Consider the following 21,594-nt stretch of genomic DNA (forward strand, 5'->3'; position numbering starts at 1 on the left):
ACTAAAAATGAAGGACAGAACTTTCTTCCAATTCTCAGAAGAAAGTTATTTTACTTTCCTTCAGGTTTTCTGAAAGTGGCTTTAAGTGAGTTTATTTCACGGTACTGGGACTTGTGAAAATATCGTTTGTACAAACATCACCAACCTTTGCTGTCAGTCATATGCCCTATTGAGCTCTGAGAAGCATCATTGCTGCTGTGCCCTACTGGAATTTGTTATTACCCATATACTTATCAATATTTTCTTTGAGCACTGTTAATGAGATACTTAACTTTTTTTGTGGGGTGGAGTTGTAAATTATTGAAAAATGTTATATCATTTAATTTTAAACAATAAATTTGTAGAAAATGTAAAGTAAGGCTAATACAGCTGTAATTGTTAAGGTATGATTTAGCACCTCTGTAATATATGGAACCAGTACGGCTTGAAGCCAATGTTTGGAATGTGCCCAGTTGTAATTAATTTATTAGCATAATCAAATAGTTGTTCCAGATGTTACTACCAGATCTCATACAGCTAATCTTCTTAACCATTTGTATTGCAGAGGATATACTTTCTTCCAACTGGGTGCTATCATTTTAATGGCATGCAACAGAACTTAAAAGTTTAGATTTCGAGAAGCTGGGAAAGAATTTGTCAGAGTATCAGCACTTAACTGGCAATCTGATATTATTCGATTATTTTCATTCAAAAACAGCAAATATGCTTCTGAAAGGATATCGTTAAAATATTCTTCAGCAAAGTACAGTAACATGATAATAGCAGCAACCAAAATAACCAAAAGTGACACAATAAAAACATGCATGTTCATTCTGCCATCAGTCAGTAACGGCATTCTTGTCACTACACAATAAAAGGGACTTTCACAGACTGAATCATTCTAACCACTACTTATCACTTTTATATTCAGATAGATCACAGGACTTACCAAACACAATTTAAATGCATATCATTTTTAAAGAGCAAAGAACAGAAAGTAAAATATATAAAGTATTAAATTAATAAACATTCTTCCTGTTTTCTTTACCCTTCTCCTTTTAAAAATAATTTAAAATTTAAACTTCATTTTATTCCTAGAGTCCTACATGTATTGAGGGCTATTTGACACTCTTTAAGTGCTTACTGACTGATAGTACAATAAATATGTATGTTTTTACACTGTCACATTTTGGGCATTTTGATTGCTTCTGTTTTTATGTTATTGGATTTTGCTGGACAATGTTACACTGTCACCCATCTACTATAGTCAATGTTCTCCTTTAGTTTTCTGGCATAGTAAAAATTACCCTTGGTTTAGATGTTAACCATGCTTCATGTACAGTTCACCTATGGCTATATCTGGCACATTATACCCAGAACCTGGATGCCAGAATTCCAAGCCACAGATCGCCTGTTTGGGAAATAGTATGACAGTCTGGAAACAGAACCAGATCTACAGCACTATATTATCACACTCTGGTGCCAATACTGCATGTCTTGCGAAATGGTTTGTAGCACAGGAGCAAATCTCTCCCAAAGGCCCCATGACACAGGAGAAGTTACAGCAACAGTAGGGGAGCAGTAGAACCTGGATGAATGAATTGAAAGACACTTATCTGTAAATGGAATAGATGCAGTTAAAACTTTCCTTAGAAATAAGTGAGCAGCTACACAAAAAGTGTCATTGTAAACAACTGTGTAGCTACTGTCCCTGTATAAGAGAAACTATATCTCACATAACCTGTGTCCTACTAATGTCTGTTATGACATTACATGTAATGGGTTGAATAAGTGAAACAGATGTATTAAAAAACACTTACCTTGACAAGTAACCCAGAGTTTGGTGAGACACCCTCTACTGCATTCCAGGCCCTTCTCTGTGCTATTACACATCACTCTGAGCTCGCGGGTGAAGTTTGCGCCTGTATGAGAAGTGAGATTAGCAGTGCCATTGCTGCTTAAACTAAACAGACCAGTGACATTTATTACACCCCCACAACTGAGTGCTTTGCAGATCATATTAGTAGCAGCTGTATCCAAGTCATCCCAACACAGTGGGATCCACTGTTTCATGAACTTAGTTTCCAGTTCCCCTGCACAATGATGTGTGCCATGTGACAGTCTTACACTGGAGATGTCTGCAAAACAGAATGAACAAAATTAAAAAAAATGATCATGTGTGCCATGTGACAATGTTACACTGGACATGTCTGCAAAACAGAATGAACAAAATTAAAAAAAAATATATCATGCAGACAACTTTAATGATTAGCAAATACTATGTACTGCTCTGGTGAAATGCAGTCACATGATATGTGGAACATAAACAATGGCATCAAATAAACATATATCTAGTTACTTTCTCAGCAGTGTTATCGGTAATTAAGTCAATCTATTGTCCATGTGCAGTTTTACTGCTGTCAGTCTACCTTTATTTTCCTCACTTCATCCTATTAACCGACCTCACTGATGTCTTATGACATCCCAATAGTACTTGAAACTAAATATGACCTTAACAACAATCTTCCATAAAGTTCCATAGCTCCACTACCCATTTCATGAAATAAACTTCCTCATATTGCTTTCTTTCTTTCTTTCCTGAAGCATTTTTATTTATTTGATAATTTATTTGTTAACTGCTTTCAGAAAGTAAGCTTAAATATTTGAAACTATTCTCACTAAACAGATGCCTGTAGTTCAAAAGATTTTGCCAGCTTGTAGGTTTCTGTTTCTCCATCTCCTCACCCCCATATTTCATTACTCCAGCCATATTTCAGTGCACTCTCTCTTCCCATCATATCTCATTTGTAAACAGTATAGCTTAAATGTTTGAAGACTGAAAGATCATTCGTCCCTCAAACAAATATTCAGGGGCAAGATAATGGCAGAAGCCTTTAGAATAAAAATAACAAAGAAATAAATCAGATTTCCTGACACTATCATAAGTGTAATCAGAAGATCTCTCGGACAAGCTTTCAACATTATTTCTCCTAAAGAATCGATTATGCTGCCATTTGTTTTGATAACAGATTTGTAGGAAGTTATACAAGAGATTTACTTTATTTGTTTTCCGGGCAGCATGGTGGTGCTACTGCTATCTCGTAGCACTCAGTTCTCTGGTTCTGTCCCTGGTGATGACGCATTCTTTACAGATTCTGCATTTCTTCCCTGTATCCACAAGGATTTACACCACTGGCTGCCATTTTCTTCCACTTCTCAAATATATGTGTGAAATACCAGTGCTCAAATGTGTGTGTGTGCACGCGGGTGTGTGTGTGTGTGTGTGTGTGTGTGTGTGTGTGTGTGTGTGTGTGTGTGTGTGTGTGTGTGTGTGTGTGTGTGTGTGTGTGTGTGTGTGTGTGTGTGTGTGCAGTGTGCATGTGAGTCTGTTTGCATCCTGCATTGGACTTACTCATTTCCAGGATTGTTGATTACCTCACGCCTACTGCCTGCACTGGCTGCCTGCAACCCAGAATAGGTTAAACAGCATACTGAAAATGAATGAATTGCAGTTATTTAGACACACTGTTTAGCAAATTTTAGGAAGATCATTATGAAATTGGAAATTACCTCTTATCCTTTGATTGCTTGTGTGGAAGTGAATGATTTAAGGTGCTGGACCCAGAGGGACATGCAGAGAGACATGATGGAACTCACTATGCATGTGTTAGATGCAGGAACCACTCTGGTCTTTAGCAGTATAGTACAGTTGTGTACCTACCATAAATGTAGATGTTTGAGTGTATTCACTGTTGCAGTCAATACACTTACTTGGGTTATACTGCTGGCAGGATACCCGCAATTGGCCTGAATTCCAAAGTCCTGGTCCGGCGTCGGTTGCTGTCACCTCTTCCCTGACGTCAGTGCGCCAGGGGTATATAAGATGCAGCCAATGCCATTTTCTTCAGTTTTTCTTGCCCCAGATGTCAGGTGCCCCCAAGAAGGTAGGCAATACATATTGATTATAAAAACATACAGTGAAATAAAAACAATACCTTCATCTACAAGCAAATGCACCACATAGGTTGTATAGGATAGAGAAGTAGAGATAAGTCCCAGCAAAGAAAGGGGGGTGGAGGGTGGGTAACCTGGACTGCAACAGTGAATACACTCGAACATCTACATTTATGGTAGGTACACAACTGTACTATGTTCATCGTGTTTCACTGTTGCAGTCATTACACTTGGGTTGAATCCCAAAGCTGAGGTAGGGCAGCTGGGTCTAAATAGGATTAGGAGTGGCTATGAGGCCCTGCAGAACTGCAGTGGCAAAGCCTGCTCTGGATTTAGAGTAAAGAGGTAAGTGATAATGTTTGGTAAAAGTATGCACTGAACTCCAAGTTGCAGCCTCCAAAATTTCCTTGGTTGGTACTCCTCTGAGAAAGGCTGCTGAAGTGGCTGCTCCCCTGGTAGAATGTGGCCTAATATTCTTAGGCACTGGCTTGCCATGGTGTGCATAGCAGAAACAAATACAGTGTCCTATCCATTTTGAAATAGTCTGCTTTGAGAAAGCTTTTCCTTGTGATCCTGCAGCATATGATACAAGCAGTTGCTCAGTTTTTCTGAAAGCTTTTGTTTTGTCCAAGTAGAAGCGTAGCTGCCTGTGTATGTCCAAAGAGTGCAGAAGTCTCTCCCCTTTATTCTGGGGATTTGGATAAAATGTTGGAAAATGAATGGTTTGGTTAAGAGCCACACTGGATACTACCTTTGGCATAAATGTTGGGTTTGTCCTTAGAGAAACCCTGTCCAGATGAAAAATTATAAAAGGTTCCACTGCCATTAATGCCTGTAACTCTGAGACTCTTCTTGCTGAAGTTATTGCTAGGAACAGAGCAGTTTTCCATGATAAGAATTTTATATCAGCTATATTGGCTGGCTCAAAAGGAGGCAGTGTGAGCTTTTCTAAGACAAAGTTGAGGTCCCGTGTAGGTATCTGTGCTCTCCTTGGATGTCTTATGTTTTTTGCCCCTCTGAGGTACTGTCTTAGCAGTGGATGAGAGAAAATAGGAGGTTCCATATTGTAATGAGCTCAAATGGCAGAGGCATGGATCTTAATTGATTTGAAGGATAGGCCTTTGTCCAGCATCTCAGTTAGGTATTGTGAATTCTGAGGAATATTTGGAACAAGTGGTTCAAGTCCTTGTGCCTGGTTCCAAGCACAGAATCTCTTCCATTTCTCTTCATAAGATTTCCTGGTGCTGGGCCTCCTGGCTTCCAAAATGACATCCATAACAGCTTTAGAGAGAGGTGTGTTCTGAGTGGCTATATTATCTGCCATGCAGCCAGATTTAAGGTTTTCAGTTGGCTGTGCAGGATCTGATTGTTTTGTTGAGTCAGAAGATGAGGAATTTGAGGCAAAGTTCAGGCTGGGCCTTGAGACAAGCTCTTTAGGATTGGGTACCAGTGCTGGCGTGGCCAGTCTGGGGCAATCAGAATCATTTTTGTCTTCTCTTGTCTGACTTTTAGGAGTGGCTTGTGAAGGAAAGGCATAAACTGTTAGGGTTTTCCAGCTGAATGATAGAGCATCCACTTTCCATGCTTGTGAGTGATAAGTCCTTGTGCAGAATCTCTTTAGTTGGCAGTTGTGAGGGGAGGCAAAAAGATCTATGTCTGGGTATCCCCATTTCCTTGTTATCATGCTGAAGACCTGTGGATTTAGTTTCCACTTGTGTGGGTCCATGAGGTTTCTGCTTAGTTTGTCTGCCAGAGTATTTTTCTTTCCTGGCAGGAATTGTGCCTGCAGATGTACTTGATAGGTCAGTGCTGTGTTCCACAAAGTCATGGCTTGCCTGCAGAGGGGGTAGGAATGTGTGCCCCCTTGCTTGTTTATGTACCACACAACTGTAGTATTGTCTGTCTTTAGTAATAGTTGTCCTGGAAGCAGTAGATCCTTGAAGGCTGTCAGGGCATTCTGTACAGCTAGCATCTATTTTTGATTGATGTGAAGATGCATTTGGTCCATGGGCCACGTGCCCTGAATACATTTTCCTGCCATGTGTGCCCCCCAGACATAATCCGATGCATCTGTTGATACTGTCTACCTGGCTGTGGGTAAAGTGAAATGCTGTCCCTTGTTGTGGTGACAGGCCAATGCCCACCATCAAAACTCCTGTTGCAGGAAGGGAATAAGGGTTATTATTGTTTCCAGGCTGTGGCAATGTTGAGTCCACACACTTTTTAGATACCACTGTAGCTTCCTCATATGCAGTCTTGCATATGGAATTAGCAGGATACAGGATGCCATGAAGCCCAAAGCCTGCAGAATTTTTCTTGCGGGTAGCTGGGTCTTTGTTGCCATCATTTGAAAGTAATGAGTCAGTTGCCTTTGCTTGTCTGGCATGAGATAAGCCATCTGGGAAGTTGCATTTAAGCTTGCACCCAGGAATATTATCTCTTGAGAGGGCACTAGTTTTGATTTCTTTTCATCTATCGTGTACCCTAGGCAAATTAGTAATTTTTTTTACAAATGCCAGATGCTGTAGTAGAATGTCCTTGCTCTCAGCTTGAATAAGGCAGTCGTCCAAGTAGAGATATATTTGAATTCCTTTTTGTCTGCAAAATGCAATTACTGGTGCCAGGCATTTTGTGAAGACCCTGGGCGCAGTAGATAAGCCAAAGGGCAGTGCAGAGAATTGGTAATGCATTGAGCCAGCTATGAATCTGAGGTATCTTCTGCAAGATTGCCTGACTGGGACATGCAGGTATGCCTCTTTGAGGTCCAAAGTAACTAACCAAGCCTTCTTGCCCAGCATGGGTAGAAGTTGCTGCAGTGTCAACATTTTGAATTTTGGAACATCCAGGAAAGTATTTAGAATTGACAGGTCCAGTATTGGTTTCCAGGCTTTGTCCTTTCTGGGTACCAAGAAAAGTCTTGAGTAAAATCCTTGCCCCTGTTCTTGCTGTGGTACATTTTGAATAGCTTTCATGTCCATGAGAGCAGAAATTTGTTTTTGTGCCTCTGCCCATTGATTTTGTGGCAGGTCTGGCATACCTTTTGACCTTGGTAGGGTGTGAAAGTGGAACCTGTAACCCTGAGAAACAATATTCAGTACCCATTTGTCCTGGGTGTTCATGTGCCAATTTTGTGAGAAAAGTGCTAGTTTTCCCTCTAAGGGTGCTGCCAGAAGGTAAGTGCTTGGCATTTGCAGAGGGAAGTCATTGGGACTGTTTCCTGTAAGGTTGTGATTTGTCTTCTCCACATTTGGGGGCTGAAGCACCCCATTGTTTAGGTCTCTATGAGCCTTGGGGCTGAGATCTGCCTCTTGGGCGTCTGTATCTGCCTCTTTGTGGCCTGTCTGACACTGGAAAGGGCCAATTTTTAGAAGGCCAGTTCCTGCTAAATCTGGGTGGCTGAACCTGTAAAAAATCCTTTACTGTCTGCATTGATTTTGCATTATCCTCCATTTTCTTTAACACCTCTTCTGCCTTAACACCAAACAAAGTATCATGCTGTAATGGAGCATCCAATAATTTTGCTTTAACATGATCAGGTAAACTTTGTTCTTTTAGCCAAGCAAGCCTTCGAATGACAGAACCTGTAACTACGGCTCTGCAAGAAGCTTCTAAAGAATCAAAACCACATTGCAAGGTATGCTTTCCCACTTGTTCAGCTGCATGCAGTAAATCCTGCATTTCCTTATTGTCAGGACATTCTGAGCTTGTAAGCATTTTCTGATTTAGCAAAGACATTAGATATTGTTCATATTTAATCATGTGAAACTGGCAGTTTAAAGCCCTTACAGCTAAAGTAGCAGCAGTGTAAATGTTTTTCCCCATCTCTCCAGTGCTCTAGAATCCCTATCAGAGGGAACAGAGTTTTTTGCAGTGGAAGCCTTGACCCCTTTGGGACCCTGAGAAATTGTTTCTGGGTCAGCAGCAGGGTTTTTATAAAGAAATTTATGAGAGTCTGGGACCCTGTAGTCCCTATCTGGCTTGACTGGTGCAGGGGGTAAAGTATCAGGAGACAATGGATTCAGAAAAAACATCATCAACAATATCTAGTACAGGGGGTATAGCAAGGGGCCTGTGTTGAGGCAGTAAAAGAAAGTCTCTGAGCCTTTTCTTGGATTCTGAATAATCCTGGCTCTCCCAATGGAAATGCTCCCACATGGTCTGCAAGGTTTCCCCAAAAGAGTAATCCTCAGGAGGAGAGGCGGAAGGGATAGATTCTTCAGTGTCAGAGTCCTCAAAGGGAGAAAGAGAATATCCATGTTCTGAAGAGGAATCAGAGGAAATAGAAACCTGGTCAGAGGATTCATAGTCAGTGTCTTGCCTAGGCCTTTTATCAGGAGGGGGATGGGAACCCCTGATCAAAGTAATTAGGTCCTTGGCCATTTTAAGCATCTGTTTCTTTAGCATGGATGACTGTCCAGGAGAATGCTGTACTTGTTTCTTTGTCTTTAATGGTGTTTTAGACTTTTGCCTTGGCTGCTGAAGTGGACTTGATAGTAAGCTGTCTGAAAACACCCTCAGAAGTCGATGCCTGCTCAGTGGCTCCGGACCCATCTGAGGGAATAGTTTCTGTAGGCCCAATACCTTGAGTTTCCAGAGGCCTAGTTATCTCCACGTGGGAGTTAGAGGCGGCCTGTGGCTCTGAGGTAGCGGGTGTCAGGGGCTGCGAAAGTGCCTCACTGTGAACCGGCGACTGGCCTAGAAGAGGCTTCATCATCAGTTTTGGACCTTGGGTGCTTGTCCTTTTCTTTGTCTTTGTGTTTTTTATGAATTCCAGTCATCGGTTGTTCTGATGGCATTATGTAGTTAAACCTTCGGCCAAAGTAATGCAAAGCAAAATCAAACCAACACTTAATAGTGCGTTGGTTGAATCTAGCACAAAACCAACAACTAGTAACGTCGTGGTCAGGGCCTAGGCAAGGAATACAGTAAGAGTGAAAATCCTTATAAGGTATTTGCTTCCCACAAGAAATACAATTGTTAACTTTTACTGACATGGGTCTGGAGCAAGAAAAAGTTTCCCCAATGGGGTACTTAGCGTTACTGAAGACTTCGGTTCTGAAATTCAATTTCGAAAATTTCAGGAGTCGGCCAACCAGCACTTGCGAACTGCTTTTGCTTTTGGCACCACACAGTAAGAAAGACTGAAGAAAATGGCGTCAGCTGCATCTTATATACCCCTGGTGCACTGATGTCAGGGAAGAGGTGACAGCAACCTATGCCAGACCAGGACTTTGGAATTCAGGCCGACTGCGGGTAGCCTGCCAGCAGGATAACCCAAGTGTAATGATTCCAACAGTGAAACATGATGAACATCTTTTCTTCACCAAGAATGATGTCCAAAGAGCAAGATAAGGTAATTGTCTAAGTAGTTGGTGTCACTGTAAGGGTAACCATTAAGTGTCAATCTGGAATCAGATGGTAAATAAACATTCCTGTTTCACCAGGGATAACTTACTTCTCTTCTAACCAGGGTTCCCCCACACTAGCCAAAACCTTTGCTGACTCCTACAGTGCCTTTTGTAGGCAGAATCCACATACTCGGCATTCTTACAAAGCAAACTCAAATTTGGACATCAGTGCTAAGATCCCAATGGAAAGATGCCCAAACTTAAGGCCATCTTGCAACTAAAGCACATTTGTATTTGTTTAGTTGCTTAGCTGTGGCTTCAGTGCAGTGACAGCACTCCATCTATAGCAGACCCCTGGGGTAACTGTATTTACTTTTGTCAGAAATACCATCACCTCACATCAAATAACCCACAACCCTAACTTGGAGCTCCTGGAGATCCAAATCATTCTTGAAGACATCTATTACTTCATTGTTAACTAGAGATCATCATTAATGTCTTCCAGGGATCATGGTGATTACCTTAACACCACTGAGGGATTAAATATAAAGCCAAATACTTTTTGCAAGGAGATTTCAATTACCCAAGCATAAACTGGCAAACTGAAACTTCTAAAAAGTGACACGTCCAGATATTCGCAATGCCAGTTCTCTAGTGCAAATTGTAAAACTACTAGAGGCCATAATATCCTTGGCCTGATCCTTAAATATCTAGTTCCTGTCAGGACTATTGGTACTAGCCCACTACCAAATAAGACAATTTTGAGGGACTTTACCGGAGCAAATCTGATCCACCTTATAGAAGACCTATGCAAAATTCTGAATGATTCCCTCCAAGTGGTCATAAATGGGAGTGCTGCTGCATTCATGTCCTGCTTTCAGCAGCACCTAAACAGATGCATACAGAATTCAGTAGTTATCCACCCTAAATACAATGTTAAATTTAGGCATAAACATCTTCTGGTGGTACCCCTTTATTACTAAACTATATAACAAATGAAATAAAATGATGAAAAGCTGTAAGATATTCCCATCCCCCTGTCTCAGGGCCACAATGAAACATATATGACAAGGAAACTAATATTACTCTTAGATAATGTAAGGTTGGGTATGATCTTAAGGTCACTACAAATACCAAAGTAAACTGCAAATCTTTATTCAGTTACATTTGGAAATCAAAAAATAAAGTCCAATACTGCACTGAGCTCATCTATAATGAAAACAAGTGTTCCAATCCCAAGAAAAAAAAGCAAATATATCGGCAGACAAATTTAGTGCTAACTTTACCCTGCTTTTCCACATTGTTCCCCCAGTATTCCTAAATATTTAGTTTCTCATTAAATCATCTTGAAACAAGTCTTAAACTCCCTGTCAAAGGTTAAAGATGATACTTTCATGGGACCAGACAACATACCAGGCTGTATTCCCATCAGTGCAGAGTGTGCACTATTTGAGCCTCTTCTGAAACAGTTCAACCTCAGGCTGTCTACTGGACTTGCACCTGATGCCAAGAGAACAGCCACTGTGACCTCTGATGAAAGGGTGACCCCTTTACAGATTCAGGCAATGCAAAGCCATGGAATGCATCATGACAGAACTCATTTATGCAGATGCAGAGCCCAATCTGTTTGGTTTTGTGAAGGGTAAGTTCTGTCACCTAAACCAAGTAAATTTCTTTGAAAGTGTTATAGAGGCTGTAGACAGTGGTCACTCAATGTACATTCCTTATTTTGATCTTGACATTTTGACACTATCCCCATGCAATTGTTAAAAAATGTAATCCCCTAAGTTATCTGCTAGACTGAAGACTAACCAGATGAGAGACCCTAGTCTGTTAAAATTGCTGGTATACTCTAGGAATGTAAAATTGTATCTAGTGGGTTACCACAGAAATCATTGTTGGGTACTTTACTATTTAGCATTTAGTTTGCAGACATCCAGTTCAATGTCTCTACTGACCACGTTTGCTGATGACTGCAAGCTGAACACTGATATCTGCTCATCTATTGATACTAAACAGGTCCAGCAAGGACTGGAATATGCACATACCTGCTACACTGAAAATTATTATTTACAGGAAGTGTAGCTCAGCGGCATTCAAGGAAATAAGCTGTTCCTACCTCATATGTTATAAATGATGCTCCTCTTGAAACAGACATAGTAATACGAGACCTAGGTACTTACGTGGAATGTTCTCTCTCATTTGTCATCATTGTTTCCACCACAGTCAAGAAATCTTTCTGTCTGGCCCAGTTAATTTCAAGGGGAATATTTTCAAGATCCAAAGAAGTCATCCTGGTGCCTTACTCTTTCCTTATCAGATGAGTCATTGAATGCAGTGCACCATTTTGCATGTTTAAAATCAGAGTGTATCACTCAGTCAGGAAGACCCCAAAGATAGCTAACCATGAAAATGAAAGGCCTTATATTCTTCAACTATCAAGCTAGAGCATAACAATTCTAGACACACATTATCACCAGGGTTATTATGTAAGGCCCTGCACGACTGGGGAGTTGAGCAGTATTAAGTTGAAAAGGGAAGGAAGAACTTTTAAAATCACATGACTAGGCATCTAACGGTCCTCATGGTCGCTTACCTAGTATTGTTCTTATGTCCTACAGTCCTATCATATAAATCACTATATTGTTCTATTTTCTTGTGAGACTGAACACATTTTTGTATTTGAATTTTGCTGGCAATGATGGTCTCCCTGATTTTTTTAGAGTTGTAACCTTCCTCTTAAAGACATTATGCAGGTGAAAAATGGAAACAGAAAGAGCATACCTGTTCTGTAACCACCCATCTAGCAATCTGCTATGCTGCATAGACTATTATAATTCTGTGCTTACTGCAGCTAGAATAGACCTATACCTTGCAAAGACATATTTTCAAAGAGATATTTTAGATATGAAAATAAATGCATGTGATTTTATAATACTGAAATTCCAAGATAAGTAAGTGTTTGTATTTATATACAGACTTGGCTTGTTTTTTTTACCCATAAAGAATTGTTGCTGCATGCAAAACATGTAGCAAATACTACCCATTACATCATCTAGCAATGTTCCTATACTGAAAAATTAACTAGACAAGAGAAAATAAAACGTCAGACAGCATTGCACATTTTTTTTCCAAAATAAACTATAAATTTAAAATCTAGACCACAGTCAGTAAAGAAATATAGTATTAAATCAAGATGTTTTGAAAGCTGCCAAAATCACCTGAAGTGTACTCCTTGCAAATTTGTTATAATGCTACCTTGTTGAAGAATTTGCATTAACCCGATAATTTGAATAGCAGATGATATCTTCCAGTCCCTTTAATTCCATGGTCATACTTAATTGAGGCCAATGTCAGGAAGTGAGGCATGCTGCCATGATCAGCTTCCCACCTAACCCCCAAATAAAAAGATACACAGCCTTATTATAGTCTTGGCAGCAGTTTTAACTGGGACATTTCAGGCCACGTGCCAATATGTTTGAGATCTCTGCTTCTCTTTTCTTCCCTCACAGTTGAATTTACTGCAGAGATTTGCACCATATGTAAACAGATACAGTTTACTCTAAACTGCCAATCACATTATCACCCGTAGACAGCTTGAATGACAGAGCCCTTGCATCCTTGTATTCTGGTTGTGAATCCTGCTTTTCTCTCCCTATAACATGTATTCCCATTGTCACTGCCCTCTGCTGTACTTCCATTGCTCAGTTTAATAGCTAGTATATTATGTTTCTAATCATGCATTGTCACTCCAGCCTCACTGTCAGGACTCATTTGGATGGCAGCAGTTTTAGTTCCAGATAAAAAAAAAAGTAGTAGTGACTCACTACCTAGCCAGAGGAGTCTAGCTAGTTAGTGGAGAAGAAGAAGGTGGTTTATCGCTGCTCGTACAAGGCACAGGTTTGATTACTTCTACTGCCATCTGTCTGCTGTGTCACTCTGAGCAAGTCACTTAACCAGACAATGCTTCTGGGTCACCACTGAAAAGGGACACTTTTGTCCAGTGGGCTTAACCAGTTAATAGATGCATGAAATAAAAATCTATGCAAGTGTCTTAAACTTGTTTATAAAACAAATATTTTCTGGAAGCGTGCTAAAGGTATTTATGATAGTACTGAAATGGTGGCATTTAAAATATATTATCCACATATGGCAATTGGTAAAAATTACCTGGCTAGACAATAAAGATCTAATCCTGCTTTCCTGTACAATGTGCTCACATGAAAACCTAATTGAAATATCTTGTTACTACTCCTGCTTTCTTATATAATGTACTCATATATATAACTGAAATACCTCATTACTACTGCTGCTTTCTTATATAATGTACTCATATATATAACTGAAATACCTCATTACTACTCCTGCTTTCTTATATAATGTACTCATATATATATAACTGAAATACCTCATTACTACTCCTGCTTTCTTATATAATGTACTCATATATATAACTGAAATACCTCATTAATACTCCTGATTTCTTGCATAAGGTACTCATGTATATAACTAAGTGAAATACCTCATTACTACTCCTTTCTTGCATAATGTACTCTTGTATATAACTAAGTGAAATACGTTGTTACCATTGATCCAAGTAAGTGAACTGTGTGCTGCATATCCATTCCCTTTCTTACCCCCAAATTACTGTCCAAGGTGCACTGCCCTGACTTCTATGACAAATCCATATGATTAGTTTTACTTCTGACTGCTCTTCTCTCATTTTGTTTACATGGTCTTTTTTCTTCAAATTACCATTGTCCAGTTATTCATTGTAGAATGATGTGGACAGATGATGAGAGCATAATTCTCCACCTGCTGTCCCTTTTGCCTAGATATAAGGGTTTTATATGCTGCTCCTGGCCACTTTACCTAAGCACACCATATTCCATCCCTGTCAAATAACGTTCTTACCCTCTACAGCCTTCTATTGTATATCATACCTTAATATGTGATTCTCTCCTGTATATAGTGTACCTAACTTCTCCATACTGCATACTCTTATTTCATCTTCAATCAACTGTATAATGTAAATAATTTCACATACTGGGTGTGTAACTCTCCTTACCTTGTACACTACTTTAACCTTGTTGTACACATCGTATTCCATTGACACTCTGTCCTGAATATTTTATTTTTATCGCTGTACTTTCCCCATGGTGAGACTGAAATTTGTCAGTGATCAGTCCTCCAACCTGGCTAATAAATTCATATAGATGAATAATTGAATAAATCCACAAATAACCAGTGTAAATTGACCTGATAACTAAACAACCCTACTACTGCCATCAGCTAATTTTACCTTCAGTTCACAAGCTGTCTGCTAACATTTAATGCCTCAGACCCACAGGCCCAATGATATCATTCATTCATCTGATTTATTCTGCTTATTATCAACTATTCTTACACTACAGGAACAGGTTTAAACCTTCCTATTCAGAATCTCTCATATATTGCCTTGAATTTTTTACTCCTTAAATCTAATGACATGATATGGTACCCAAAGCTATGGACCTATACTTCATTTATTCTTCTCTCATTTCTATGTGAGGTTATCCTGTTTCATTAACCTTAGAATGGATACTGAAGGCATAATATACAAATCCTGTTTTGTAGACTCACCTTCTCTGAGACTCTACTTTGTTACTTGGATAGGTACATAGGTTCATAGGTTCATAGGTAGGTACTAGGCTATCAGCCCAAGGGCCTACGTAAGCCTAGCCAGCAAGGTACCACAGCTTATGTCACCCAAGAAAGTTATTTTCCTGTGCCACTGTCCAGCAGAGACACAGAAGTGATCCCGGGGTGTATTTCCTATTTCCCATCCACTCATCAAGATTTTTCTTGAAGAGTGCTAATGAAGAACTTTGCTTGACATAGATGGGTAGCTTGTTCCAGAGTATAGGAAGTCTCTGGGACAGGAATCTATCCCTCCAGGGTGTCCTGTTTATTGTGATGACAAGGTTTAGGTCCCTAGAGCATGTAGCTTGGAGGGATTGGGATTTCTTTAGGTGTAGTATGTCCAACCGCTCTGGGTTTGACATAGCTTTATATGTTAGGCAGAGATCACCTCGGAGTAGGCAATATGTTACGGAGTAAAGCTGGAGTTTTTTGAGGTGGTCAGTTTAGGGCATTTGTTTGAGGCCAGTAATCCTCTTTGTGAGGTACTTCTGTGGCCTTTCCAGCTGCTGCAGATGTCTTGTGAGGTACATTCCAAAAGGGGTGTTGTACTCTATAATGGGTCTAATGAGTGACGAGTAGAGGGGAACAATGACCTCATGGTGCATATTGTCTTATAAATATGACTTTGGTATACTAATGAAGTTCAGGAATCATCTTACACTTACATGGTATATACAAAGACAGGTTGGCAGGATTAAACCTGCTTGTTTAAAATAGTGAGTTTATTTATAGATTGTTGCATACATGTCTAAGACTGTAATAACAAGCCATGAATGCAAACCATAAATTTAAATAAATTATATCTTGTTCCACCAATAGGTAGCTCTTTTTTGCCCATACTATTATCAGAGCTACTCACAGTAACAATACATTAAGTGCTTAATATGGAGATTTACTTTCAGCTTTAGGAACAAGAGGAGTATGACTAAAATAAATTAATGTTCTAATACCAGTTACAAACAGATATTCTTTAACCAAGAACATAAAGTCAGTATATTCTTTCCTAAACTCTACTGCCACTCATTATGCGGATCCATGATCCACTGTGGCAACCCCAAACAGCAGCAGCCGAAAAGGAGAAGAAGATGCTCTCCTTCCCTCATCTGGTCAATACTAAGAAGAGCTACAAATCAAATGTGTTCATTGCTAGCATATGTCTCCCTCACATGGTTTAAGGAGGTATTGCATGTAATCAGTCAGCTGCTCGAGTAACGTTTTTCTCACAAAAGAAAGGTGTATGTTATTTAATAGATAAATGTGCAAAAGGGTTACTGATTTTATGCCAAACTGTTAGGCTACAGCACACTTATTTAATACAGCAAATAGATTGTTCGTGTCTTATCCTATCAGAAGATAAAAGTGAAACACAGAGGAAAAGAAGATGAATTGCAGTAAAATGATTTGTCTAGCAGTTGCAGTGGTGCCTAGGCTGAACTGGTTGACATCCCAGAATTTTACGGAGTTGCAAGAGTATGTTGTGAAATGTTGTGAATTGGCACATACCACCATTTCACATGCATCTTGTAGCATTACACAAGTGGTCTGTGACTGCTTTTTCTGAGAGTACTGAAATCTGATGGCCCAGTGAAGGACTGTATTGCAAAACAAGGCAGCACAGTAAAATATTTTGCCATTAAATCCATGGCCCTGGGACATATATTCAATATAAATGTTCTCAAACTCAGAGTTTTAAACTAGGTCATACACTTTCTCTCCAAACCACTATTTCAAGTTAGCCTTGCATGAATTCAGGTTTTCAGATAACATAACAAATCCTTGAAAAACATTCTTTCTTAAGCTTGTTTTAAAGTTTGGAATATTCAACATTAGATAATATTCCTTGTTCTCATCACATGATGCATGAATATTATTCAAATTGTTAAGCCAATATTTCATGATTGTAACATTCATGAATAATTATAATCAAATTATTGCTCAATAAATAATACCTTAATGAACATAGTTTTAATGCGTCTATATCACATTATCGAAATGTGAAAGTAGCAAATGGCTGAAATGTCGAATATGCCGTTCATCTAAACCATTCTTGTGGGGGGCTGCACCCCCCTCACCCCTGCTAATTATATATACCAACTCCAAGATCGCACTACAGTGAGGAAAGGGCAAATTTTCCAATCCTCAATGTGCCGCAATCTCACAAAAAACATTTTGATGAATGGCATATTCGACATTTCAGCCTTTCGATATTTTCAATTTTTTATAATGTGATATAGACCCATTTTAACATCTTTAATCTAACCTCATATAACAAGAGCTTTATTTCCTTAGTATTCTCTGATCCCTTTCTAATCTCTTCAGTAGCGTGATGTTACATAGATGTGTGATCATTTCTGACAATGCATTCAAAAAGTTGCTACTGAAAGAATAACAAAATATGTGGGAGAAGTATTTATATATAGCAACTCCATAGTCACACAACAGTGAAGAAATGAGAAAAAGTTGTTTGCTGAAAATGGCTTTTAGCGATATTTCTATATAGTTTTGTACATTGGCTAAATTACTATTGAAAACGTGTCATGTTCCCATGTTAAATATACAATTGTTGTGAATTTTTTTTTAAACATATCAGCAGAGGTACTGTCTACAGAATGTCCTGAACTTTCTATAATTGTAAAAAATGTCCAGTAAGTAGTCTTTTCTAGGAAACAGTTTGTTAACGTCAACAGCTGAGCTGGGTGAAGCTGCAATTCTTTTACAGCTCATTGTTAACCCCAAGAAGTGAAACAAGAATCACTGATTCCCTCTCCTGGGAATATCCTTCTTTGGAGGCCTGCATGTGGAGTAGCCAGTCATCTAATTAGGGGATACTTTGGTACCCTGCAGTCTGAGATGAGCTGTTAACCACAGGAGTGCATATCATGAGGATGCTTCAGATTGAGACAAGTCTGAAGGAAAGAGTCCAATGGCCACCTCATACTCAGAAACAAATTAATCTTCTTAACTCCATGATGATCTTTTTGTATTTATTTATTTTATTTAGCCATTGTTGGTCCTGATTGTTTCAAACAGAGTATCATGGTCAGAGAGACCAATAATACTGTAGGACTTGTGCAGAGACTGACTACAAATATAAGCTTAATATCTGAGAAGTGAAAAAAGGAAAAACAACATACCTGGTGGGAAAAGCATTCTGTGAGTTCTATTGCCAGATGCTGAAATACAAAAAAAGTTATTAAAACTAATTATGTGAACTGGATTCAATAAATATTGTGTTTTAGATTACATATTACGATAGAACATTTGATAAAGTTGACAAAAAAGAAAGAATAATAAATGGGCAGTCTGAAGTATGAGAAAATATAAAATCAAAGTCATATATACGTACGTACATTGACAAAACTAAGAAAGATGAAAGGTAGACATAGAAGGAAAGTAAGATAAAGGAATGTACATTGGTGTTTGGATCCTGCGATAATAGAATGCAAAGAAGACTGAGAGAGAGAGAGAGATGGTTGAGGAAAGGGCTGAGCAGACTGGAAAAAGAGAAAACATTACTGTCGGCAATAGTGAGAGTAGAGATCTCATGAACAATTTGATGAATGTGTTCTGGTATTATCTGTGTACCTTGTGTGGCAAAAGTTCATTTAGATTTGAGGGGTTTAGACAGAAAAAATGACAATGGAGACAGACAGCAACAAAGGCACACCCAACACACATACACGCTCACATACACGTACACACATACACATGCACACACACAAACACACACACAAATACACATGTGCATGCACACACATGCACTCACATGGCAAACTGAAGCAGGCACAACGTTTGGCTACAATATGAAGTAGAAAACATTTTCAGAAAAAATAAGATGTTTATCTTAACCAAATACAGTGAAACATCCAGAGGTATAATGAATATATTTTAAAGGCAACCACTTTCAGATAGTAACAGATGTAATTTGCATATATTTTCATCATGACAGTGAGCTGCTTGTAATTATTAAGGAAAATATCCTTGGTGCACTCATTGAAGAACACTACAAGAGTTCAGTAAATCTAAATAATGCACTGCACATATTTCTAAGAAGAACAAAACATAGCATAGATGAACCTCTACTATAACTGGCAAATGTATTCAAAGAAGCAATATCCCAAATGTAAGAAAGCAGGCTTGAATGAAACCTATACACAAGCATGGATCTTAGTCAGACAGCAAATTACAGGGTAATCATTCTGACATGCATCATATAAAAAGTTTTATTAGTTCATAAGCAATGTGCATCCACTGATCCAGGTTTTTATTAACAGGGTTAGGCAAGAGCTCTGTCCAACATGGATTTGAAGCCTGTTGCAGAGAAGGAGAATTCTCTGAGACACATATATGTCCCTCCAACATGTCTTATTTATGTTGCAAGCAAAGTTTAATTCCGTAGATTGAGTAATTCAGATGCTGTTTGTTTTGCCAGATATGGAAGAGGTCCATATCATTTGGGGCTTTGCTGTATAACAGGCATAGATCACTTCTCAACAGTCTGTATCCAGATATGACATTGTGGTAAACTGCAAAGGGCATACTGTTTACTCCCTGTATTCTTTTTGCAAAAAACCTCTGTGGACATTCCACTTGTTGCATGTGCCTAGTCAGGTACATAATGAAGGCAGCATTGTAGTCAATGATGGGCCTCATTCAGACCAAACAAAGTGGAATGATGACTTCCTTGGACCTTAATGCCATCCCTTGTTTATAAGTTAAGCAACATGGAACAATTTCCTTACTACCTTAAACACATTTTGGCCAAAAGCCAGGTTACTATCTGAATTTGTATCCAAATCCTTTACTACTGGTTCTACTTTTAGGGTTGTATTGTTGATTGGGTAATTTTCTAGGGTGGTTGACTTTCCAAAGGTACTGTTATGTATTTCTTGGCACTGAGTTTTAAGCCATGGCTTTGACATCAGTCATTTGTCTGTGTTAATCCTTTCAGTAGAATATTAGTGTTTTGGGGTATTGTATGATTGCTCTTAGTTTGCAATCATCTGCAAGTTGGTCAGACAGAGGCCCTTGTTGTTGGCCTTGGCATCCAAGAAGTAGATGCCAAGAGCGGACCCAACACAGAGCCTTGAGGGAATCTGTCAGTGACCAGCCTCTTTGTGGAGGTGGTCTACCCTATAATAACCTCCTGCATCCTATCTGTGAACCAGCTGGCTATCCAGCATGTAAATATGAGGTTTATGCATATACCCATGAATTTAAAAACAATGCCTGCATGGGTTATTGTATCAAATGCCTTATCCAGGTCAAGGTAGGCAGTATGCATCCTTTTGCCCTCATCCAGTGCCTTTGTGATCTTCTCAAAGAAGTCCACCAGGATGAGTAGGCATCATCTGCCTTTGACAAACCAAATTGGGCTGGATCCACTTTTTGAAGGTTTTCTATGTCCCTATTAGTAATTTGTATGATAATTCATACCATGGCTTTGCATATGAGACCAGTTAGACTCATTAGTCTGTAGCTCCCAGGGTCCATTGATAGCTCACCCTCATGCAGAGGGATCACCATTACAGTTCTCCATTCATATGGCACAAAGTCTCTCTGAAGGCTATGGCCAGTGACTCCAGTGCTCCTGGTAGGTCATGTTTCAGGCTATTCAGACATCCTTGGATATTATTGGAGCCTATCATGTTTTCAGCCTTAGAGAATGAATATACAATAAAACTGGAGTTTAATTTGCCAGCCAGCAGATTTGTTGTATCTTCCCATGTGGTCTTCATGGCCTTAAACCATGTCTTAGTAATTACACTGATGTCCACTTTCTCTATGGTGTGGAAAGCCTGGAGGGAGTGGAGTTTCTAACACCTTCAGATTCCCTTAGGTACTGTCACTCTGTTTAAAAATGACATGTTCTGCATTTTCTATTTTTTTGTTTGTTTGATGGTTTTCATGTTCCCACAGTTTCTAAATGGGTAGGGGCTAGAGTCCAACAGACTAGTGTCAAAATTATGGAAAGCACAGCATATGCATGTGCATTTGAGTAGCCAGGCCAGATGTGTTTCAGTTTCTAATAGTTATGCTGCATTTCCACTGAAGGCAGTCCATTACTCAGTATTATTTGCATTTTAAATCTATCAAAACTTTACATTCTTTACAACCAGAGGGTTTATGAAAAACAAGCTACATTTGCTTTAACATAGTACCCCAGTTCTACAATCATAAAGCAAATCATAACTTTTATGTGTACATGATGACCTCATTTCACATACCATGCTTCTATCAAGTTAAATGTCCCAATATAGATGAAGCTTCTATTCCAGCTACCAAGACATGAATCTTAAATCACTTGCTCTTATGTTTGCAAGTAAGCAGTTTTGGACCCAGTGGTGAAATCTAATGATCAGAAGCAACATGCACAGTTAAGGCTTTAATATGGTTATCTTAAATCTCTGCACATTCAAAGCTTGGGCAGGTAGTATACTCTATTTCAGTACCTAGTTTAAATGCCACACTGACCATTTATTTTGAGCATGTCTGCTTGTATTTCTGACTGATCCTCTTGTTTTAATTCTCTTTGTTCTTGCATACTGTGCAATCTCCATTAATGATTTTCATTTTATACTGCAACATGCATTCTTTTGAGAAGCAAAGGCAGTTCTCAAACATTAGCATC

At 39.1% G+C, this 21,594-nt stretch overlaps 1 protein-coding gene across 3 annotated transcripts in view; it reads right to left on the minus strand.

Moving 5' to 3' along the window:
- CD6 (CD6 molecule) overlaps positions 1 to 21,594 on the minus strand; it is a 351,671-nt gene that overhangs the window by 226,085 nt on the left and 103,992 nt on the right. For all 3 annotated transcript variants that reach the window (XM_044083993.1, XM_044083994.1, XM_044083992.1), the window contains exons 3-4: positions 18,098 to 18,136; positions 1,800 to 2,117 (exon numbers count right to left, since the gene is read on the minus strand). In XM_044083993.1, the coding sequence (XP_043939928.1) occupies positions 1,800 to 2,117; positions 18,098 to 18,136 (357 nt within the window). The remainder of the gene's footprint in view (positions 1 to 1,799; positions 2,118 to 18,097; positions 18,137 to 21,594) is intronic.

The sequence above is a fragment of the Protopterus annectens genome, chromosome 9.part0 (assembly GCF_019279795.1).
Source record: "Protopterus annectens isolate FY-2018-M chromosome 9.part0, PAN1.0, whole genome shotgun sequence".
Lineage (NCBI taxonomy): Eukaryota > Metazoa > Chordata > Ceratodontiformes > Protopteridae > Protopterus > Protopterus annectens.